This window comes from Schistocerca serialis, chromosome 3 (genome assembly GCF_023864345.2).
Source record: "Schistocerca serialis cubense isolate TAMUIC-IGC-003099 chromosome 3, iqSchSeri2.2, whole genome shotgun sequence".
Taxonomy (NCBI): Eukaryota; Metazoa; Arthropoda; class Insecta; order Orthoptera; family Acrididae; genus Schistocerca; species Schistocerca serialis.
This window is the reverse complement of record NC_064640.1, coordinates 1006392231-1006410808: the sequence shown is the minus strand read 5'-3', so window position 1 is coordinate 1006410808 and position 18578 is coordinate 1006392231. Positions and strand designations below refer to the sequence as shown.

Sequence of the window (18578 nt, the reverse complement as noted above, 5' to 3'; positions counted from 1 at the left end):
CTGTTATAAAAAATTTTACATTAGCCTATCAGTTCTGACTATTATAGCCATGTGTCAACTGGAAGCAAACAATGCTTAAGTTCTGAAATATTGTAGCAATAAATTTACATTTCTCCTTAACTTCTTCAGCTGTGAAGGACATTCCATGTGTAATTACAGCTTAGAATTTTTTGTATCACTAATGACAAAATCTCCTGAAAGTAGAAAGCTTCTCAGTTATTTTTAAAATTAAGTATCAATACACTTTTCTCATTTTTTTAAAAAAATTAGAAGTCAGTCAGTGATAGAAAAAGTAATGAAAGGGAAATAATACTTCCTTATTACTGATCCTATAAAATAGAAATAATAAGTATCAAATATGAAATAAATATATCAGTCATACCTTTAAAGTATGTCAAAACACAGTGTGGTAAAATGACAATAAGTAACAAAACATACTTGCCATATGAACTTAATATTTAAAATACAAAATTAAGAATAGAGAAATAATACGTTAGATTAGGACTTTTATTCAGCACACGCAAAGAGGAATACTTCAAGACAGTATCGCTTCACCACAACCCAGAAGAAAAGCCTCCCGGAGGGACACGGCTCCGCTGTGGGGCAGTGGCAGCTCGTGCAGGAGAAGATGTAGCAGTGGAGGCAGCAGGGGCCGAGGCAGCAGGGGCCAAGGCAGCAGGGACCGAAGCAGCAGAAGCAGAGACAGCAGTGTTTTCATTGTTGACATTGGCATTAATGTTGGTAGTTTCATTTGCATTATCATTGCCATTTGCAACAGATGCTTCTTTCACGCCATTGGTAGTGGTGCCCTCTCCTGTGAGAAGATTACATCTAATAAGAACTGATGAAAAATCCAACAGATCAACACATCTCAAGTGTACAAAAAATTTCTTAACATCTCTTACTTTACTGAGCTTCTGTATAACTTAACTAACAATATTCACTAACATGTGTATTTACCATTTACTATACCAGGCACTGTAAGTAAAAAATATTTGAGTACTTAAACGAAACTTAAAAAATGAAAGGTATAAATAAAAAATTGCAAACTACACTGAAGAAGAATGTACTTACCCAAGCTTAGGAGGTCTGTTGGGGCTGACAGAACAAGAAAAATATGACCAAATTTTAGCCTTCAGAACAATTTACTTGTTTAGGTGCTGAAGAGAGAAATTAAGAAAATAAAGGGAAATGGCAAATGCTGTAGAAGGAAGTCTACAACTATCATAACATTATTCAAAGGGTAGAAAGAGGTAACATAACTGACATTGCCCTTAAACCTGGGATAAATTACTTTTATCAATCACTTATAAAAATTACTTTTATCAGTTACAGATCAATTTATATAGGTTTCTGTTAATTGTATGACAGCTGTTTCACACAATAAGCTGCCCTTATGATAACGAAGTTATGTGAGAGTTTAAGTGGTTGGTTGGTTTGTGGGATTAAAGGGACCAGACTGCTATGGTCATCGGTCCCAGAGTTTAAGTGCTTTCTAGTACCAAACACTAACCAATGTTGTAATAGTTGTGTTTGTGTATCTTGAGACAGTTACACACTATGTGATCGAAAGTATCCAAAGACCCTACGTAATGCGGAATTGCCCATTAGATGTCATGGCAGGCAGACCCACCAGTATAAAAGGATGTGAGGAGTACTGTGTTGTCAATGCAGTAGCAAAAATAGTAGAATGGTTTTGTCAGGTGACCTCAGTGGCTTAGAGTATGGATGTCACGTGAGTAACAAATCCATCCAGAATACTTTAACCCCGCTAAAGCTGCCAAAGTCAACTGTTGGTGATGTGACTATGGTGGATATGTGAAGGAACAATCATAGTTAAACCAAGACCAGGCAGAACGTCCTGTACTGATGGACAGAGTCCTTAAAACACTAAGGAGGGTGGCTGTAACAAATCACACAAAATCAGTCGAGGAACCATTTGAGTTCTGAAGTTCTATGAGCAGTCCACTTAGCAGAATGACTGTGCAAAAGGAGTTGAAAATAATGGGGGTACAATGGTCAGTTAGCTCTTTATAAACCACACATTTCTCATATCAGTCTGAATGGATGCATTGTAAATTGGCGATACTGGACAGTGGGTGACTGGAAAGAAGTGACTTGGAGTGACGAAACACATCATATCCAGTGCAACTCGATGGAAGAGTGGTTTGGTGAATGTCTGGAAAACTTTTACCTCCCATACAGTGAAAGGCAGGGGGGGGGGGGGGGGAGGAGGGGGGGCAGTGGAGGAGAGGAACAGTAGAGGGTATTTTTCAGTGTTAGGGCAGTTTGGGGTGTGGTCCCCTTATTGAACTCAAGGAAATGCTAAATGCAGATGGATATGATCACATTTTACATCTTTGTGTGCTTTGTGTAGTAGAGAAACAGTTCCGAGGCAACGAGTGTATCATCATGACAATATAACTTCTCATAAAACAGTATCAGCAAGGTAATGGTTTGTGGATAAGTGACTTCTTAAATGGAATGGTCAGCCCTGAGTCCAAATCTGAACCCAAGGCAACGTCTTTGGGACTGTTAGAATGTCAACTTATTGATGTAGGATGCTTGAGTCTGGAGCTATGTTCTCTGGTTTCAGCTCTGGAGAAACAATTGGCTGCCACCTCCACAGACTTTTAGACACCTCACTGGAAGTGTCCCCAGCAGAGTTCATGCCGTCAAAGGCAAAGGGTGGACAGACCCTGTATTAATGTCCACTAATGGGTGTCCAGATACTTTCAATTACATAGTGGATTATTCTAACATAGTGTTCTCAGAGAGGAATATTCTGGAAAGATATTGGAGAATTTTACTGGAAGGAAGACAGAAGCAAGTTTATACTTTTGACAATTAAGAACTCTCGTACATGGAAGACAAAGAGACATGCTACGGGAGTCAGGCTCTACACAATGTTTGATCATGCTGCTCTTCTGGCCACATGTGGACTACTTTTTTATCTGTAGTTGCAAACAGAGGTGGCTTTTTGCACCTCCAATTGATGGAAGTGCTTACTGTTAAACCACAGATACATCTACAGAGAAAAATCATTAATGATATTTTTATGGATGTATTCAACTACTTGCCACCAACAGATATCCTTCAAAGTTTGAAAGACCATAGTTAATAATCTCCCTCACTACAAAGGTCAGTGAAGAACATAACATACCAGCAAGAAATAAGTCACCAGATAAAGAGTTAAAATTTGTCACAAGTACAGAGTGACTGAAATTGAAAAAGGAAGTGGTCCAAATAAAGCTGCTAGAAACATTATTTTTAGATACTTTTGCGAAAAGATAATAGCGAACTACAATGCATTTGGTATATTTTAATTCATCAGGGAACAGCAGTATTAGACTTTGGGGGGGGGGGGGGGGGGGAATACATCTACACTTTTTGTTGAAGTGTAGATTCTGTACCACAGAATTTACATTATGTTACTGTTCACCAACGACAATCTTTCAATAACTTAAACAAGAAACTGGAAATAATTATAGGTTCATACTATATTAGCTCCACTAAAATCAGCTAACTATATAGCTTGAGAAAAATTATGTTAAAAAGTACAATACTAGGAGGAAATATGAGCTACACTACTATACTGTGTCACAAATTGAGCCCACAATGGCATGAAGTACAAAGCTATAAGACATTCTGATAACCACCTCACAGAAATACAACTATCAACAGCAGCAGACATGCAATTAATTTAGATTAATATCTATTTTCTTTCCATGTTCCAAAAGTGTGAACAAGTTCTTGTATTGGAGTAGTTAGACATGTGTAAGTGGCCAGCAAGTAATAATATTTATTCAAGCATGAAACTGTTTTACAGTTGACTCCTCCCATACTAAAACCTTTATTGTGAATGTGATTTACAAAATATTTAACCAGCAACTTGAAGATGTCACACCATATGGAATGAGTTGGTGAATCTCATGGTCAAACCTGGTAATTGCTAAATAATGTAATAGCAATGTGTGACTGCAGTGAAATTACCATGCCATCAAGCCATTATCTGGATATGCACTTCTCTCTTTCATAATAATCATGCAATTTGTGCTCTACAAATATACTAGTACTATATAAAGCATGCACTCACCTGAAAGGAAAAGCATGTGGTCAACTAAAATAACTACTGAATGTAAGGCATACAGAAGTGCATGAGCAGTTTGGAGTCTGAATTGAACACAATACTTTCCAAGTAACACAGTCTAGAAAAATATACTGCAGTTGTTAATGATCTATTCTATAAGATTCTAACAAGGATCTATTTCTGAAAAATATTTAGTACTGTGCAACACTGCATATGAACAACACTATTTTGAACATCAAAATAAAGTAAGACACTACAATGATATGAACTAAAATTGAGACTAATTTACACATACGTTTCCCGTATTTAGCAGTCTGTTTTGTAGAACTATGCAGTAGTTATACAAATATATTTATCTACGGCCCTGACTGTTTCGCTATGTTGAGATGTGTGAAAGCTCTATGACCCAAAGTACTACCTACGGTCACACAGCAGGCAGATTGCTAATCCAAAAACACTACTATGTTATACAACATACCAAGAAATTTATTTATCCTCCTCCGTACATTTCTGTTAAGTCCATCTGCACTCTCAATACCATCACCAGTAACAGGGTTACGACGGACTTCTGCTGAAAACGCAGAACATGCCACACCAAACATGCCATAGATTACAGCCCACAACTAAGTACACTGACACAGTATTTATAAAGCAGGCAAGAACAGTTATTTCAAACAAAGGGGTGGGCAGAAGGAAAGTAAGGTGACTGCACAAAACAACTCTAGTAGAGAATAAAGCTTCAGCAGGAAATATATAGTTTTCAAAGAACTGCAAATAACTTTCTTCAAAGACTTACAATGAAATCCACCCCCCCCTCACCCCTTCTCTCTCTCTCTCTCTCTCTCTCTCTCTCTCTCTCTCTCTCTCTTCACACACACACACACACACACACACACACACACACACACACACACACACACACAGTGTTTTCCTCCATCAACATTGCCAAGTATTTCCCAGGTGTCTGAATACAAGTCTCAATAAACTGCACCATTCTCATGAAGTATATTCAGATTTATAATATACTTCATAGATGACTAATATTAACACTAAATGTGACTGCTTTTGCTTGTGAAATTTTACAAGCACAATCTGGGAAGATTTCAGAATTTAGCACACTGTAAACACCCCCCCCCCTTTCCAGCAAAAAGCTAAATGTCAAACCAAACATGTTGAGTTCTACACTTTTTTTGGTAAGAATGATTCTAGAAACTCATTCACATCAAAGCCGAGAAAAACATTTTACTATTTACAACACTGAGTTTCAACTGCAATTCTACCTTCTTCCAGAATTAATCCTTCACTTTACAGTGAGATATTCTTGTTAAACTCCCTGATAGGTCAAAACTGTGCACTGGACCAGCACTTGGCCTTGCCTTCATGGCTATGTTGTTACTGACTGAGCTATTCAGTTTGTGACCCAGAACCACAGTTTCAATTTTGTGTCTAGAATGTAGAAGAAGTGCACTAGCAAAATTTAAGCTTGCAGGCAGATCACGAGTTACACTCAGCTTTATCAGTAAAAGCATTGCCTGTGAAAAATAAGGGACCAGCTTGGAGTCTGTGTCTGCATAGACATAAATCTTTCTGGCTAGTAAAAACAAACAGTTTCCATTTCTCTCACACTCGAACCTCTGAATGCTCACAATCCACAAAATTTTTCATGTAATTACTCATACATAGTTAGGATGCGGACTTTGTACTTTTGTAATTCCTTTATTAAAAACATGAAAAATAATTCCATATAAACCATAACTGAACAGCTAGATGTCTACAACTTTCCAGGAATCATGTCCACCACCGTAAGTGGCAATTATTAAAGAGAAGAAGAAAATGTACTTAACAAACATTAAGCACCCTTAGGAGGTATTGGGCAAGAACTGGAAACATGCTTTCATACCAGATACCTGTGCCAAAATAATGCATGCATGTCACTTACATTGATATCCTTTGCAGAATCAAGAGATATGCAGGAACTTTAAATTCTTTTGAACATTACATAATGTTGTCTCAAACTGCATCTGTTAACTAAAGGTGAGAACAATCGCTCCAAAACACTATCTCAAACTGTTCAGAGAGAAAACTAGATTTTTCTCTACAGTTTTCAATTGTTTTGACAATATTCATCACAAAACTGGACCAATATTTATTGTTCACAGTCGCTAGTAGCAAGAATCTGGCTTCTAATTGTCACTGGCAAAAATGCTTAAGGTCCCTGATAGATGCCATAGAAACAGATGCAATTTTGAGACAGCCACTCACCTCTGGGAGAGTATATGTTCTTGCCATTAGCAGCAGGTGTGTTATCCAGCTCATCACCAAAGCCAAGGTTAGATTTAGATTTCAATGAATATGGAGTAACAGGTTTCGTGGTCACTTCACCAAATAATCTATTGTGGGTATCATTACCAGACTTTACACGAGCAGGTGTAGTATTAACAGATTCTGGTTCAACGAATAATGATGACTGCATATAATTGGTGCGGCGTTTGGGGCTCTGTTCCACAGGTGCAGTCCCAAAAATATCACTTGATCCTCCACCTGGTGGTTTCAGTACCCTGCAATGACATAACAGACATGAATGAAAATTTCAGACTACACACAACATAATTACTTCTGCATCTAAAGGAAAATTGCTTCAATGCACTAGAAATAAAATAGAGCCATGATTTCTCTTAACACTTCAATTCAAATATTTTGATTTATCTGAACACGCAAAAGGATACGGAATCCATTAATAACTGAAACTGCTGAATTTTAACAAACAGCAGTTTCAATTTTACACTGTAGTAGAAGCAATAAAATGAATTATGTCATACAAATAACTTCACACTTAAGCACACCTTTAAATTTAGTTTAAATCCTTCATTGCTTAATAATACCTGTCTGTACACTCTTAATAGCTTACACACAGTTGTGGAGTCTTACTCAGATGTCACTGCCAGGTTAAGCCTAGGCGTAGAAAGTAGGTGGTCGACCAAAGCTCTTTATTACCAGATCTTTAACCCACATACTGAACCAAAATCCAAATCTTTTACCATGTGTCATGAAGTACGGCATGTCAGAATCCCATCTAAAGGATGAATCAGCAGCCTAAACTTTTCAAATACCTTAGTGCTATTTTAAGCTATTAGTTCACATACAGATGCCATGCTTCAGGCTCCATCTCTCTCTTTTGACCTCACTGTCAATGGAATCACATATACAGCACCACTGTATAAAAACCCAGTTTATAGTAGGTCAATTCTAAGCAGCTTAAAGGACATGCCATTTAAAGTGTTGTGCCAGGCAATGAACAACATTAAAAGTAACTAAATATAGGATGTACAGATACCATCACAACTTGGGAAAACAGCAAATGATACTTCTTACTGTTGCTGTGTTTCCACTCCAACTATGCTTAGCTACAACCATAAATGTTTCACATGAAACTCCCAACAGAATCCTCCTCCAACAACACTGTCACCAGTTTTTTGCCCCCCTTATTATGATCCAAGTATGACATTCCACTGCCTCAAAACACAAATTTTCCATTGTAATGACAATCTTAACATTTTAAAGATTTTTTGATCACAATATCTTATAGAAAGCCATACGAGGAAAGTGTCAAAATATGCTGGACTAATGAACGAAGTGAGGAAGACCTGCTGAACTACAGTTTGACCCTTTTCACAAGTAATTTGTTTATAAAATCTATCACCAACTGCAAAGAAAAGCCAAAGGATTCATTTGTAGATAGTAAAAACATTTTAACAAATCTTATGATAGTGTTTCCAGCATTATTTTCATAAGCATTGTACTTGCCTCAGGTGACCTGGTGATCCTTTACAATCTGCTCCAAAGAGATCATGGCATTCACCACCTGGAGGTTTCACTGACCTGGAATATTACACTATTGAAGCATATAGGAATGCAGATAAAATGGCAAATTTTTCAGCTGTATGATACTGCATCACAGGGATGAGTAGGGCATCACTTGTTGAAGCAGTGTGTTCAGCTGTACCACTTCTGCCAAATTTGGTAGCTAAGCCATCTGCTGCTGCATTTTACAGGTAGTTTCAATTAAGTTTGGAATCCAAAACCTATAGGATTCCCCAGTGTCAAGGACAATACTACTATTATCAGTTGCTCCATATCCCTCTGTCAGTTAAAACTACAGATTTTTATTAAGCCATTCAACAACGTCACCCAACTGTTACTGATATTAGCTGATGAGACAACTGCCTTCAGTTCTTATTACTGTCATGCCACTGTATTATGAGTTACTGCAAGTTCAGTCACATGTGGTGCCACAGCTGTCAGTTTGATCGTGCATGTATTTAAACACGCAATTACTTGTTAACAAAGTGTCATGGAAATAATACATTGCATTAATTATGACTGCCAAATGAACAAACATTTCTAAAAATAAATCAAATCATGGTATTCTATTATTGATGCAAACATCCACAATTAGGACTTCAGTCAAAACAGACAGCTGTGATATTAAAAATAGACATCGCACAATAATCGTCATCTCATTAGAAAATGGCTTAGTGCTAAGATCTACCTCCCAAATAAGGAAGAAAAATCAAGTAAATGCGCCAAAAATAAACTTTTGCAAGTCTGAATGCTTCACGGCAATATTAAGCTAGTACTATCTAGAAGCTCAAGAGATGAAATATCCAGATGAAAAGGCTTAATGTGTATGTCCCTCCTCCCCACGCCCTCTTATTACCAAGAACACCAGCAATTCAAAAACAAATTGTTTTGCATCTGCCATGTTCATGTGCCCAAACGCGAAAACTGCACCTTCTTCTGCAGGAAAGAAATTACCAATGTAACATCTAAAATATCATCCACGTGGAGTCTCTGCAGCCCAAATGTAGCTGCTACAAAGATGTTAGCATAATATTTTGTTGGGGGAATTTGGTTCTGTGTGAAACATGTTGATCACCAGAAGTTCCACATCATAATATTACTGTGGTTTTAAGTTTAACTACTGTATCATACATTTCATCGCGCGCATTGTTCGAAATTTTTTGTTCGACAATCCATCAGTAGTTTCAGAATTTTACAGACGTTACACGCCGAATTACTTCCGAGCTCAACAATGGTGTCTGTACTTCGATCCATTCCGTGAGAGACGGAAACGCTCCCCGTGCTTGTTACCACTCTCCCCTACCTTGCGTGACGCGCCACCCACCCACCCTGCACCGTAATGGAAGAGGGACGTGAAGACCGGCTAGTCAATGTATTCAGTCTTGGCAACGAACACGCCTTAATGTCTACCGCGTTGCGTTTATTCTCTGAAAAACTGCCCGCAACTCGTTGTCTAGTGGTTAGCGTTGCTGCCTCTGGATCACGGGTTCGATTCTCGGCCAGGTCGGGGATTTTTCTCCTCCTGGGGGACTGAGTATTGTGTCGTCATTTCATTATTATTCGGGAAAATGGGGAGACAGGGCAGTGTAAGGATTGGGAATTTGTACGGGCTCTGATAACCGATCACCACCATCACCTGAAAAAAATTCCAATTCTAAAAACAACACACATTAGCGCCCATAAAAATAGATCGAAAAATATTTAGTATTGTCTTGATTGATAGCGTAACAAGTCTATTTGAAAAAAGCTATGAATCATCTGGGAGAAACGCTATGACCTTAAAGAGTCACAATCTTGTAGCAATGTCATTAGGTTAGTTTCTGAAAATGTCAGTACGAAAGTGGAAAGTACATCCAGCAAGTTGCAATCGAGATTAATGAGTAAAACAAAATCTACTAGCCAGTTGTTGTAGCAAGTATGTGCAGTGTGTACTTTATTACCAGAACCTAACACTTTCCATAGAACCTATCTGAGTAGTAATACTTCCAGCCAGACGCAATAACCTGACTATGTCGAGGAATTCTGCTATCTTTTAATACAAATTACTAAAGGTACTTTCTACAAAAATATATCGTACAGACATTGAAGTAAACGAACTGATGCGCAGTCTTTGTAGTCACACCTAGTCGTGATGGTTATTTTAAGCAGATATTCTGAGCGATTCATCAGGACTTACTATGAGTTACCAAGATCATAATTGCAAATCAAGCCCATAACAATTGCATTTAGTTTCATTCTGATTATATGGTAGTCACCTTTAACGGTAAATTGCGGTGATGTGGCATCAGAGAATGTTAATGAGAAGTAAACCGCGAACAATTTTACAGGCTCAGAGACGAAATTACACTTAATGCGACGAAGCTGAAGATAGCCTTTTCCGTTCTGACTTTTACAATTTGTCAGGCGGCGAAACACTTCTCTGGACGCCGAAACTGACGATGAGACACGACATGATTTGCTAACGTCTTTACCATACGTAGAATTCGCGATGCCGGGAAGTGTCACCATGCACCCACAAATGTAATGCGACATCTGGAAAGCGCTAAAGGTGGTTAACGTTATATCTCTGACAAATTGTAAGAAATTAACCAGCATTTTTCCTTTCTCTGCGGATGATGTCTGACAAGTGTACTACTGTAATATCGTCTAGCAGTACCAACCTCTGTAAAGGCGACAGGTCACAGTATCGACAGCATCTGTCTATACATCTGCCACTTTAGCCATGTATTGCTATTTCAGAGCAAACACTGCCGCAACTCAGCGTTCTATTCGTTAAACACTAGTAAGTGGCTTCTAAACTGGAACGAAGGACAAGAAACAAGTTTCAGCGAAATTTCCTATGAACCAGCAAGGCAGGACCTTGTCGAAATGAGATTACAAGATTTTCTCGGACTTAGTAAAATTTATTAGCGCATTCTATGAACAATATGAATACAAAGCAGGTTGCGGCCATGTGGAGCTGATCCTTAAAAGAGGGAGGGCAACGTCCGCAAAGGAAATCGACAGGTCCTACAAACCACTTTATGTCTATGGCAAAGGTATTTTGTAGAATGTGACCCTTAGTTATATACTTTGTCAGCAAATCGGCATTAGCTAAGCAGCAGGGATTGAAAGTATCCACTGATCTTATTTGGCGAAAACATGACTTCTCTGCTACATTTATTGTTAAAACTAAATCAGTACGTAGTGCTAAGGTAATAATCATTGCTCCCACCAGTAATGTAATCTTGCCATCATCATCGACAGTTATGTTGTGCACCGGTTGCTTGAAACATGAACTTTACACTATATTACGAAAAGTATCCGGAGGACATGTAATGCGGAACTGGCCACTGGATGTCATGAGGTGGACCAGTCTGTACAAAAGGAGGCGGAAAGTAGTATGTTGTCAGTGGAGAAGCACTAACAGCAGGGTGCGTCAGCCATGAAAGATCAGTAATATCGAACTTATACCACGTGCTTTAATGTCATCTGAATAACAAATCAAACAGCCTTCTAAAGCCGCACAAGTCGCCTGCTGATGATTATAAAGTGGAAACGCAAACCAACAACCGCAACTAAACCTCAATTAGACAGACCTCTTACTGACCGAAAAGGAGCGACGAGCACTATGGCGGGTGGTTATAAAAATACGATATGGAATCAGCACAAGAAATCACTCATCAGTTCCAAAATGCTACTAGCACTCCAGCTAGCACAATGACTCTGCACAGAAAGTTAAAAAGAATAGGATATAATGTTCGGCCAGCTCCTCGTTAGCCATACGTTTACGTAGTCAATGTTATGCGACACTTAGCTAAAGGTGAAGTACGGAGGAGGAGGACGTGGCGTCACGGCAGGGTAGGTGTTTTTCGTGGTTAGGTTGTGGTCCCCTTACGGCGCTTAAAATGTGGAACACATTTTACCGCACTGCGCACAGTTGAGGAACAGTTAGAAGATGATTCATTGTATCAACATGAAAATGCACCCTGTAAACGCAGCATCTGTGAGGCAATGGTTTGTGGACAGTAGCCTTTCTGTAATCGACTGGCATGACCTGTTCAGAGTCCTGACCTGAACCCAACAGAACACCTTTGGATCGAGGTAGAACTTAAGACTTCGTTCCAGGCACCAGCGTCCTACATAACTATCTTCTCTGGTTTTGGGTCTTGAGGAAGAATGGGCTGTCATTCTACGTCTACTTAGACACTCCGCAAATCGCACTTAAGTGCCTGGCAGAAGGTTCATCGAACTACCTTCACAATAATTCTCTATTATTTCACTGTCGAATAGCGTGCGGAAAAAACGAGCACCTATAGCTTTCCGTGCGAGCTCTGATTTCCCTTACTTTATCATAATGATCATGTCTCCCTATGTAGGTTGGAGTCAACAAAATATTTTTCACATTCGGAGGAGAAAATTGGTGATTGAAATTTCTTGAGAAGGTTCCATCGCAACGATAAACCACCGCAACTCCTGTATCACGTCAGTGACACACACGCTCCCTTATTTCGCGATAATACAAAATGCGCTGCTCTTCTTTGAACTTTCTCGATTTGTTCCGTTAATCCTATATGGTAAGGATCCCAGACCGCGCAGCAGTACTCCAAAAGAGGGCCAACAAGCGTCGTGTAGGCAGCCTTATTAGTAGATCTGTTGCATTTTCTAAGTGTTCCACCAGTAAAACGAAGTCTTTGGTTTGCCTTCTCCGCAATATTTTCTGCGTGTTCTTGCCAATTTAAGTTGTTCGTAATTATAATTCCTTGGAATTTAATTGAATTTATGGCCTTCAGATTTGACTGATTTATCGTGTAATCTAAGTTTAACGGATTTCCTTTTAGCACTCACATGGATGAGCTCTCACTTTTCATTATTTAGGGTGAAGCGCCAATTGCCGCATCCCACATCTTTTCTAAATCGTTTTGCAATTTGTTTTTATCTTCTGATGACTTTGCTGATGATGCTGTCGTTCACCATCTAGTAAACAACTTAACACCGCTGCTCAGGTTGTCTCATAAATCGTTTATATACGTTTTACATAAGGAACATAAGAGGGCCTGTAACACTACCTTGGGGAACGCCTGAAATCACTCCTGTTTTACTCTATGACTTTCCGCCAGTTACCACGAACTGTGACCTCTCTGTCAGGAATACACGAATCCAGTCACATAACTGAGGCGACATTCAATAAGCATGTAATTTCACTACAAGTCGCTTGTGTGGTACAGTGTCAAAAGCCTTCTGGAAATCTAGAAATACGGAATCAATTTGAAATCCTTTGTCAATAGCACTCAACACTTCGTGTGAGTCAAGAGCTAGTTGTGTTTCACAAGAAGGATGTTTTCTAAATCCGTGTTAACCGTGTGTCAATTGACTTTTCGATGTAATTCATTATGTTCGAACACAATATATGCTCCAAAATCCTGCTGCATGTCGCCGTTTATGATACGGGCCTGTAATTTAGTGGATTACTCCTACCACCTTTCTTGAATATTGTTGTGACTTGTTCAACTTTCCAGTCTTTGGGTGTGGATCTTTCGTCAAACAAGCGATTGTTTACAATTGTTAACTATGAAGCTACTGCATCAGCATACTCTGCAAGGAACCTGATTGGCATATAGTCTGGATCGAAGACTTATTCAGACACCTCAGTGACAGTGTCCCCAGAAGAGTTCACGCTGGCATAAAGGCGAAGGGTAGACACATCTCACTTTAATGTCCATATACTTTTCATCAGATAGCATATATTACGCTTCTTTGGATCTATTCGTATCGCAGAGTGGAAAGTCGATCTTTAGCGTTCCAAAGTTTGAGGAGATTCACAGTAGCCTGGTGAAGTAGTCTTATCTAAGAGCAAGCACCAATGAGACGTAAAACTATGTATGAAAATTACAGGTTATTTAATAGTTCTATACCTCCTCTTACGTATCATTCGAACTTTATGAATAGAGCCTCCCCAGATAAGTCTTCAAGTAGTAATTTAAGTTTCTCGTTAGTATTATGTATAGGTTCCAATTAACACAGTACAGACGCATGATTGATTATTTTCAGCAAATACGTACGAGTGCGTTATCAAAGCGAAACCACCACTGATTCGACACAGACAAACTAAACAGTATCGCCATTTTTGTGCTGGAAACATTACAATTTTTAGTGCCACTTAAATGTAGAACTAACTAAACCAACCTGAAATTTAGCGTTAATACCACATGGTGACGTTATACATAGAGGTGAATCGTCTTTTCTGTCTGAAACAGTCATCCAGCTATTTATGGATATCTGTGGGGCTGTACTGAACCAAGGTGGAGTTGTGCATTTGTACATCGACCGTTTTCTTTCGCGCGACAGGTCAGAAGTATTCAGTTACAAGCGTTTGAATATCATAACCATGGGTTAAGAACTTCGCATTTCATCAAGAACCACTTTGACTCAGTAAAACACGTTTAAAAAAACATTTATGTTGTGGGCATTTAGGATCACCGACTTCACAATAATGTACAAACGCTCAGAATATTAGTCTGTACTTCGCGTTAGCGTTTCCACAGCACAACTACACGACGACCGGGCTTACATGGTGTTCCTGAAAATCCCTATGTACAGACAAAAAAAGTGCAAATCGTACTATCTGTAGCTCCATCGTCTGCAAACTACAATCTTCTTTATACCATTCTTTTTAACAACCGCTGCGTAAACTTGGTCGAAGCCGACAAAACGTGTAAATATTGTTACTTTAGCCCTTCATACTAAAAATTCCTCAACGGAGCCAAGTCAACGTCCATGAGAATGACGTGGCTTAATAAACATGTCGTCTAAAAATCGCAAATTCTTAGCGACCAAATGTAGAAACAGGGATGGGATAACTTGCCTTAATATAAGACTATTATATTGTTAAAGTTTAGCACGAGGCACATGCAATAAAAACAACCACACGCACGAAAACGCATTAGGGCCAACGCATAACGCGACACATCCGCTGTGCCCGTTTGTTATTTCTTTTCGGACCGTTGCCACTTCCACTCACTGCACCAATCTAAAACACACGAGAAATGCGCTGAATATAGGTGTACACAAACACTGTGACTACTTGCATTGTCAACTGCGATAGGCTACGCAAATTTCGCGTGTTTTTTGATTACAAAAATGGTTCAAATGGCTCTGAGCACTATGGGACTCAACATCTATGGTCATCAGTCCCCTAGAACTTAGAACTACTTAAACCTAACTAATCTAAGGACATCACACAACACCCAGTCATCACGAGGCAGATAAAATCCCTGACCCCGCCCGGAATCGAACCCGGGAATTTGATTACAGTAACAGAAAATTTAAATAATCCGCTTTCTGTGGAAGCAGTTAAATTCTGCACTCTCCTAACCAAAATCCAGTCATTTGAACGGAATTCACTAAAGAGAGGAAAAATATCTAGAACAGTAGAGTGACATTCGACGCCTTAATAATGAACCCTACGCATCCGGCCCAGAGCGATCCTTCAACATTTCAGTGGACGAAAGTCCCGTCAAGTTTGCGGTGGTGGTGGTGGTGGTGGTGAACAGGGGCTGTTCCGGTTCTGGCGCGGAAGTCAAAACAGAATAGGAACAGACAGTCTGCTGGGACCCCTCGCCTGCTGCACTCAAAAGCGCCAACCACGCGTCGCAGCGCACCCCATTCTGCCCCCCACTCCCCCAACACACACTGCGACAATAATACCCGACATAAAAATGAAGCATATGCTGTTTCAACCAGCGTTTCGAATATATAATGGCGACAGAAACAAACACTTTTATCTGAAAATAACTGTCCGGAAATGATTTCTCCAGTTTTTCTCGATGAACAAATCACACAATGAACACCTGTCTAAAAAGAGTTATCACTAGAGAAAAAATTAGGCTTATACTCTGGATTTAACGGAGACAAAAATTTAGGCACAACACAGCGAGAAACTATTAACAATATTGTAGTGTTACATACATAACTAGACAATCGTCAGCAATTTTTCTTTTTCTTATGACGAGGAATTCAGCGTAGGACATGAGACGTCCATCGTGAGCACTTAAGTTTTAGTATTTTGGTGGACTAATTAAATTTTTCCTAAAAGTGTTGCAGGATAATTTGAAGTGCGAAGCCTCCCACGTATCTTTGTTGGAGGGAGGGGGGCGGAATATAAGAAATGCAAAAGGGAATTAACACTAGTGTCGCTAGTGGTATTTCGCGCAGTCAGACTGTGTAAATTTTCTGACTAGCGCATGCTTGCAGCCTCACCTTTTTTTGCCGTAGCCCACGTTGTCGAGCTCGATATGTCGATATGCCGCGTACACCGCCATGACGCCTGGTAGCGAGCAACTGCGCGCCTGCCGCCTCCCGCGCGCTTATATAGACTGCTTCCCTTCCCTTCCCTTCTCCACCCTTCCACCTGGAAGCGGCGCGGCGCGACGCGGCGTACCGTTCGTTCACCCTACCCAGCAGGACGGCGGGGGGCTCTCGCCGTCGATACGCCCAGCGCGCACCAAAACACACACTATATATAGTTAGCCACCACTCTGCCCCAAAAACTGCAAATGAAGTCCTCTGTCAAGAGATGCAATGGCACACAGTCTTTTTCGTCAGTTGCAGTATAAATTCCTAGCGCGCTCCGAAAACGAGATACTCTTTTCGTTTTTCACGAGGGATGTTCCATGTGCATTCCGAATTTCGTGTAATATACTTACAAGATGCGAGTCATGAATGTGTGTCCAAATTTCATCCGACTAAGGGGCAAACCGATATGTACTTGAGAACTGCCCCAGGAAGATGTAGACGTGGACGTGGACATCTATCTGGCTTCATTCATACAGCTGAAGTTCGGTGATAAGCAGGTGGACTAAACAAATTTATTTACAAGAAGACATTTATAATTCAATACGAACATCCGTGTAGTGAGAGAAGTCGCAAACAACTATCGGTAAACCGATTCCCAAACAGATTGGCTAATCTCTTACTTTCCTTCTCCCGACAGGACGTTAAATCTCTCTCTCCCCCCCCCCCCCCCCCCTTCCTTCCTTGCTCTCGCTTCTAGTGCCGTAGGTATCGAGTTGTAATTCGACTAGAATAATTCATGGAAAGCAATTCCTGCGGCATGGGATTTACAATCCACCTGTAGTATTCCCATAAAATGTCTTGTTAATTCACAACAAGCAACGAGAATGGGGTGGAGGTTACGCAGCGATTGAACAAGGAGATACAGTGTCTGTATAACGATTTGTAATTTCCAGCCATACAGAGAATTCGCTGAAAGTACTAAGCTCAACCTTCTGGAGAGGAGATTAGAGAGAGAGAGAGAGAGAGAGAGAGAGAGAGAGAGAGAGAGAAACTATTCTTCCATGTAGCTCTATAATTGCGACAAAACAGCTGTATCTCTGCTGAGCGTACACGTTCGTTACTATAGATCGATGCCGAGTGAAACCTACAAAAGTGTAGCAGATTTAGAGAAACCACTGAAGTATCCAGCCAATCATTTCGAAATTCCTCCCGGTATCGGGGGTAAGTAGGCATCTGCTTGCCATAGGGCATCAAAATTTTTCCGGGTTCGTCTATCGTCCACTCCTACACTAAGCAGCGAGCCACTAAAATGCACTCAGACATTCCAGAAGCCAATTCGCCGCTGTCCGCCCGGCGTCTGCATTGAAATGGTTTCTGCGCCTTTTCTCGGTAAAGGTAGTACGGCGAAAGCCGTTTAACAAGTCGCTTTTTTCACTGTTCTCACAATGCAGACGCAAATTTTATGAAATAAACATACTGGATGGACAGCGAAAGCTATAGTGAGAACACAAGAACTACAAGACGCTAACACTTTCCCCAGGGGCCATCTGTTTGCCGCGCCTATGTTACAAATCCAGTAGTCTCGCCTTTCCACCCATAACCTCAAACATGTTAACTGTTTCAAGGAAAGTGTAAGCCAATAAAGCAAAGAAAAGTGACATTTCGAAGGCGAAAGATTAAACATCTTATGTATTATGGTAAAATAATCCAGTACGCAATCACCATTTACACCAACTCTACAACATACTCAGACAAAAGAACGACGAACCATGAAGGAATTCATCTAATGGGACGGAAATCAGTAACTGAGATGTAAATGTATGGACAAACAAACTATTACAATTTCAGAAAAGTTGTATGATTAATTCAATAGAAATGAGCAGTTCAATGCGTTGGTCCACCTGTGGCCCTTAAGCAAGTAGTTATTCGGTTTGAAATTAATTGACAGTTGTTGGATGTCGTCCTGACGGACATCGTGCCAAATTCGGTGCAACTGCCCGTTAGATCGTCAAAATCCCGATTTGCTTGGAGGACCCTGCCCATAATGCTCACACGTCCTCCATTGGGGGTGCAAGGGCGGATTTATCAAGCACGAAGACAAGCAGTAGAAACTCTCGGCGTGTGCGGGTTGGTATTATCTTGCTGAAATTTAAGCGCAGGATGGCTTGTGAAGAAGCGCATCGAAACGAGGCGTAGAGTATCGTCGACGTACTGCTGGGCAGTAAGGGTGGCGCGGATGACAACCAGAGGGGTTCTGCTATGGATAGAAATGACACCCGAGATCATCACTCCAGGTTGTCGGGCGACAGTCAGTTTGGTATCCCACCTCTGTCCGGTGCGTTTCCAGACAAGT

At 40.2% G+C, this 18578-nt stretch overlaps 1 protein-coding gene across 1 annotated transcript in view; it reads right to left on the bottom strand.

The window, feature by feature from the left end:
• Positions 1-489: 489 nt before the first annotated feature.
• LOC126471456 (microtubule-associated protein Jupiter) overlaps positions 490-18578 on the bottom strand; it is a 44236-nt gene continuing 26147 nt past the window's right edge. Inside the window, exons 2-5 of the mRNA XM_050099646.1 lie at positions 7895-7969; positions 6353-6648; positions 4569-4658; positions 490-814 (exon numbers count right to left, since the gene is read on the bottom strand). Coding sequence (XP_049955603.1) covers positions 552-814; positions 4569-4658; positions 6353-6648; positions 7895-7969 — 724 coding nt within the window. The 3' untranslated portion in view covers positions 490-551. The remainder of the gene's footprint in view (positions 815-4568; positions 4659-6352; positions 6649-7894; positions 7970-18578) is intronic.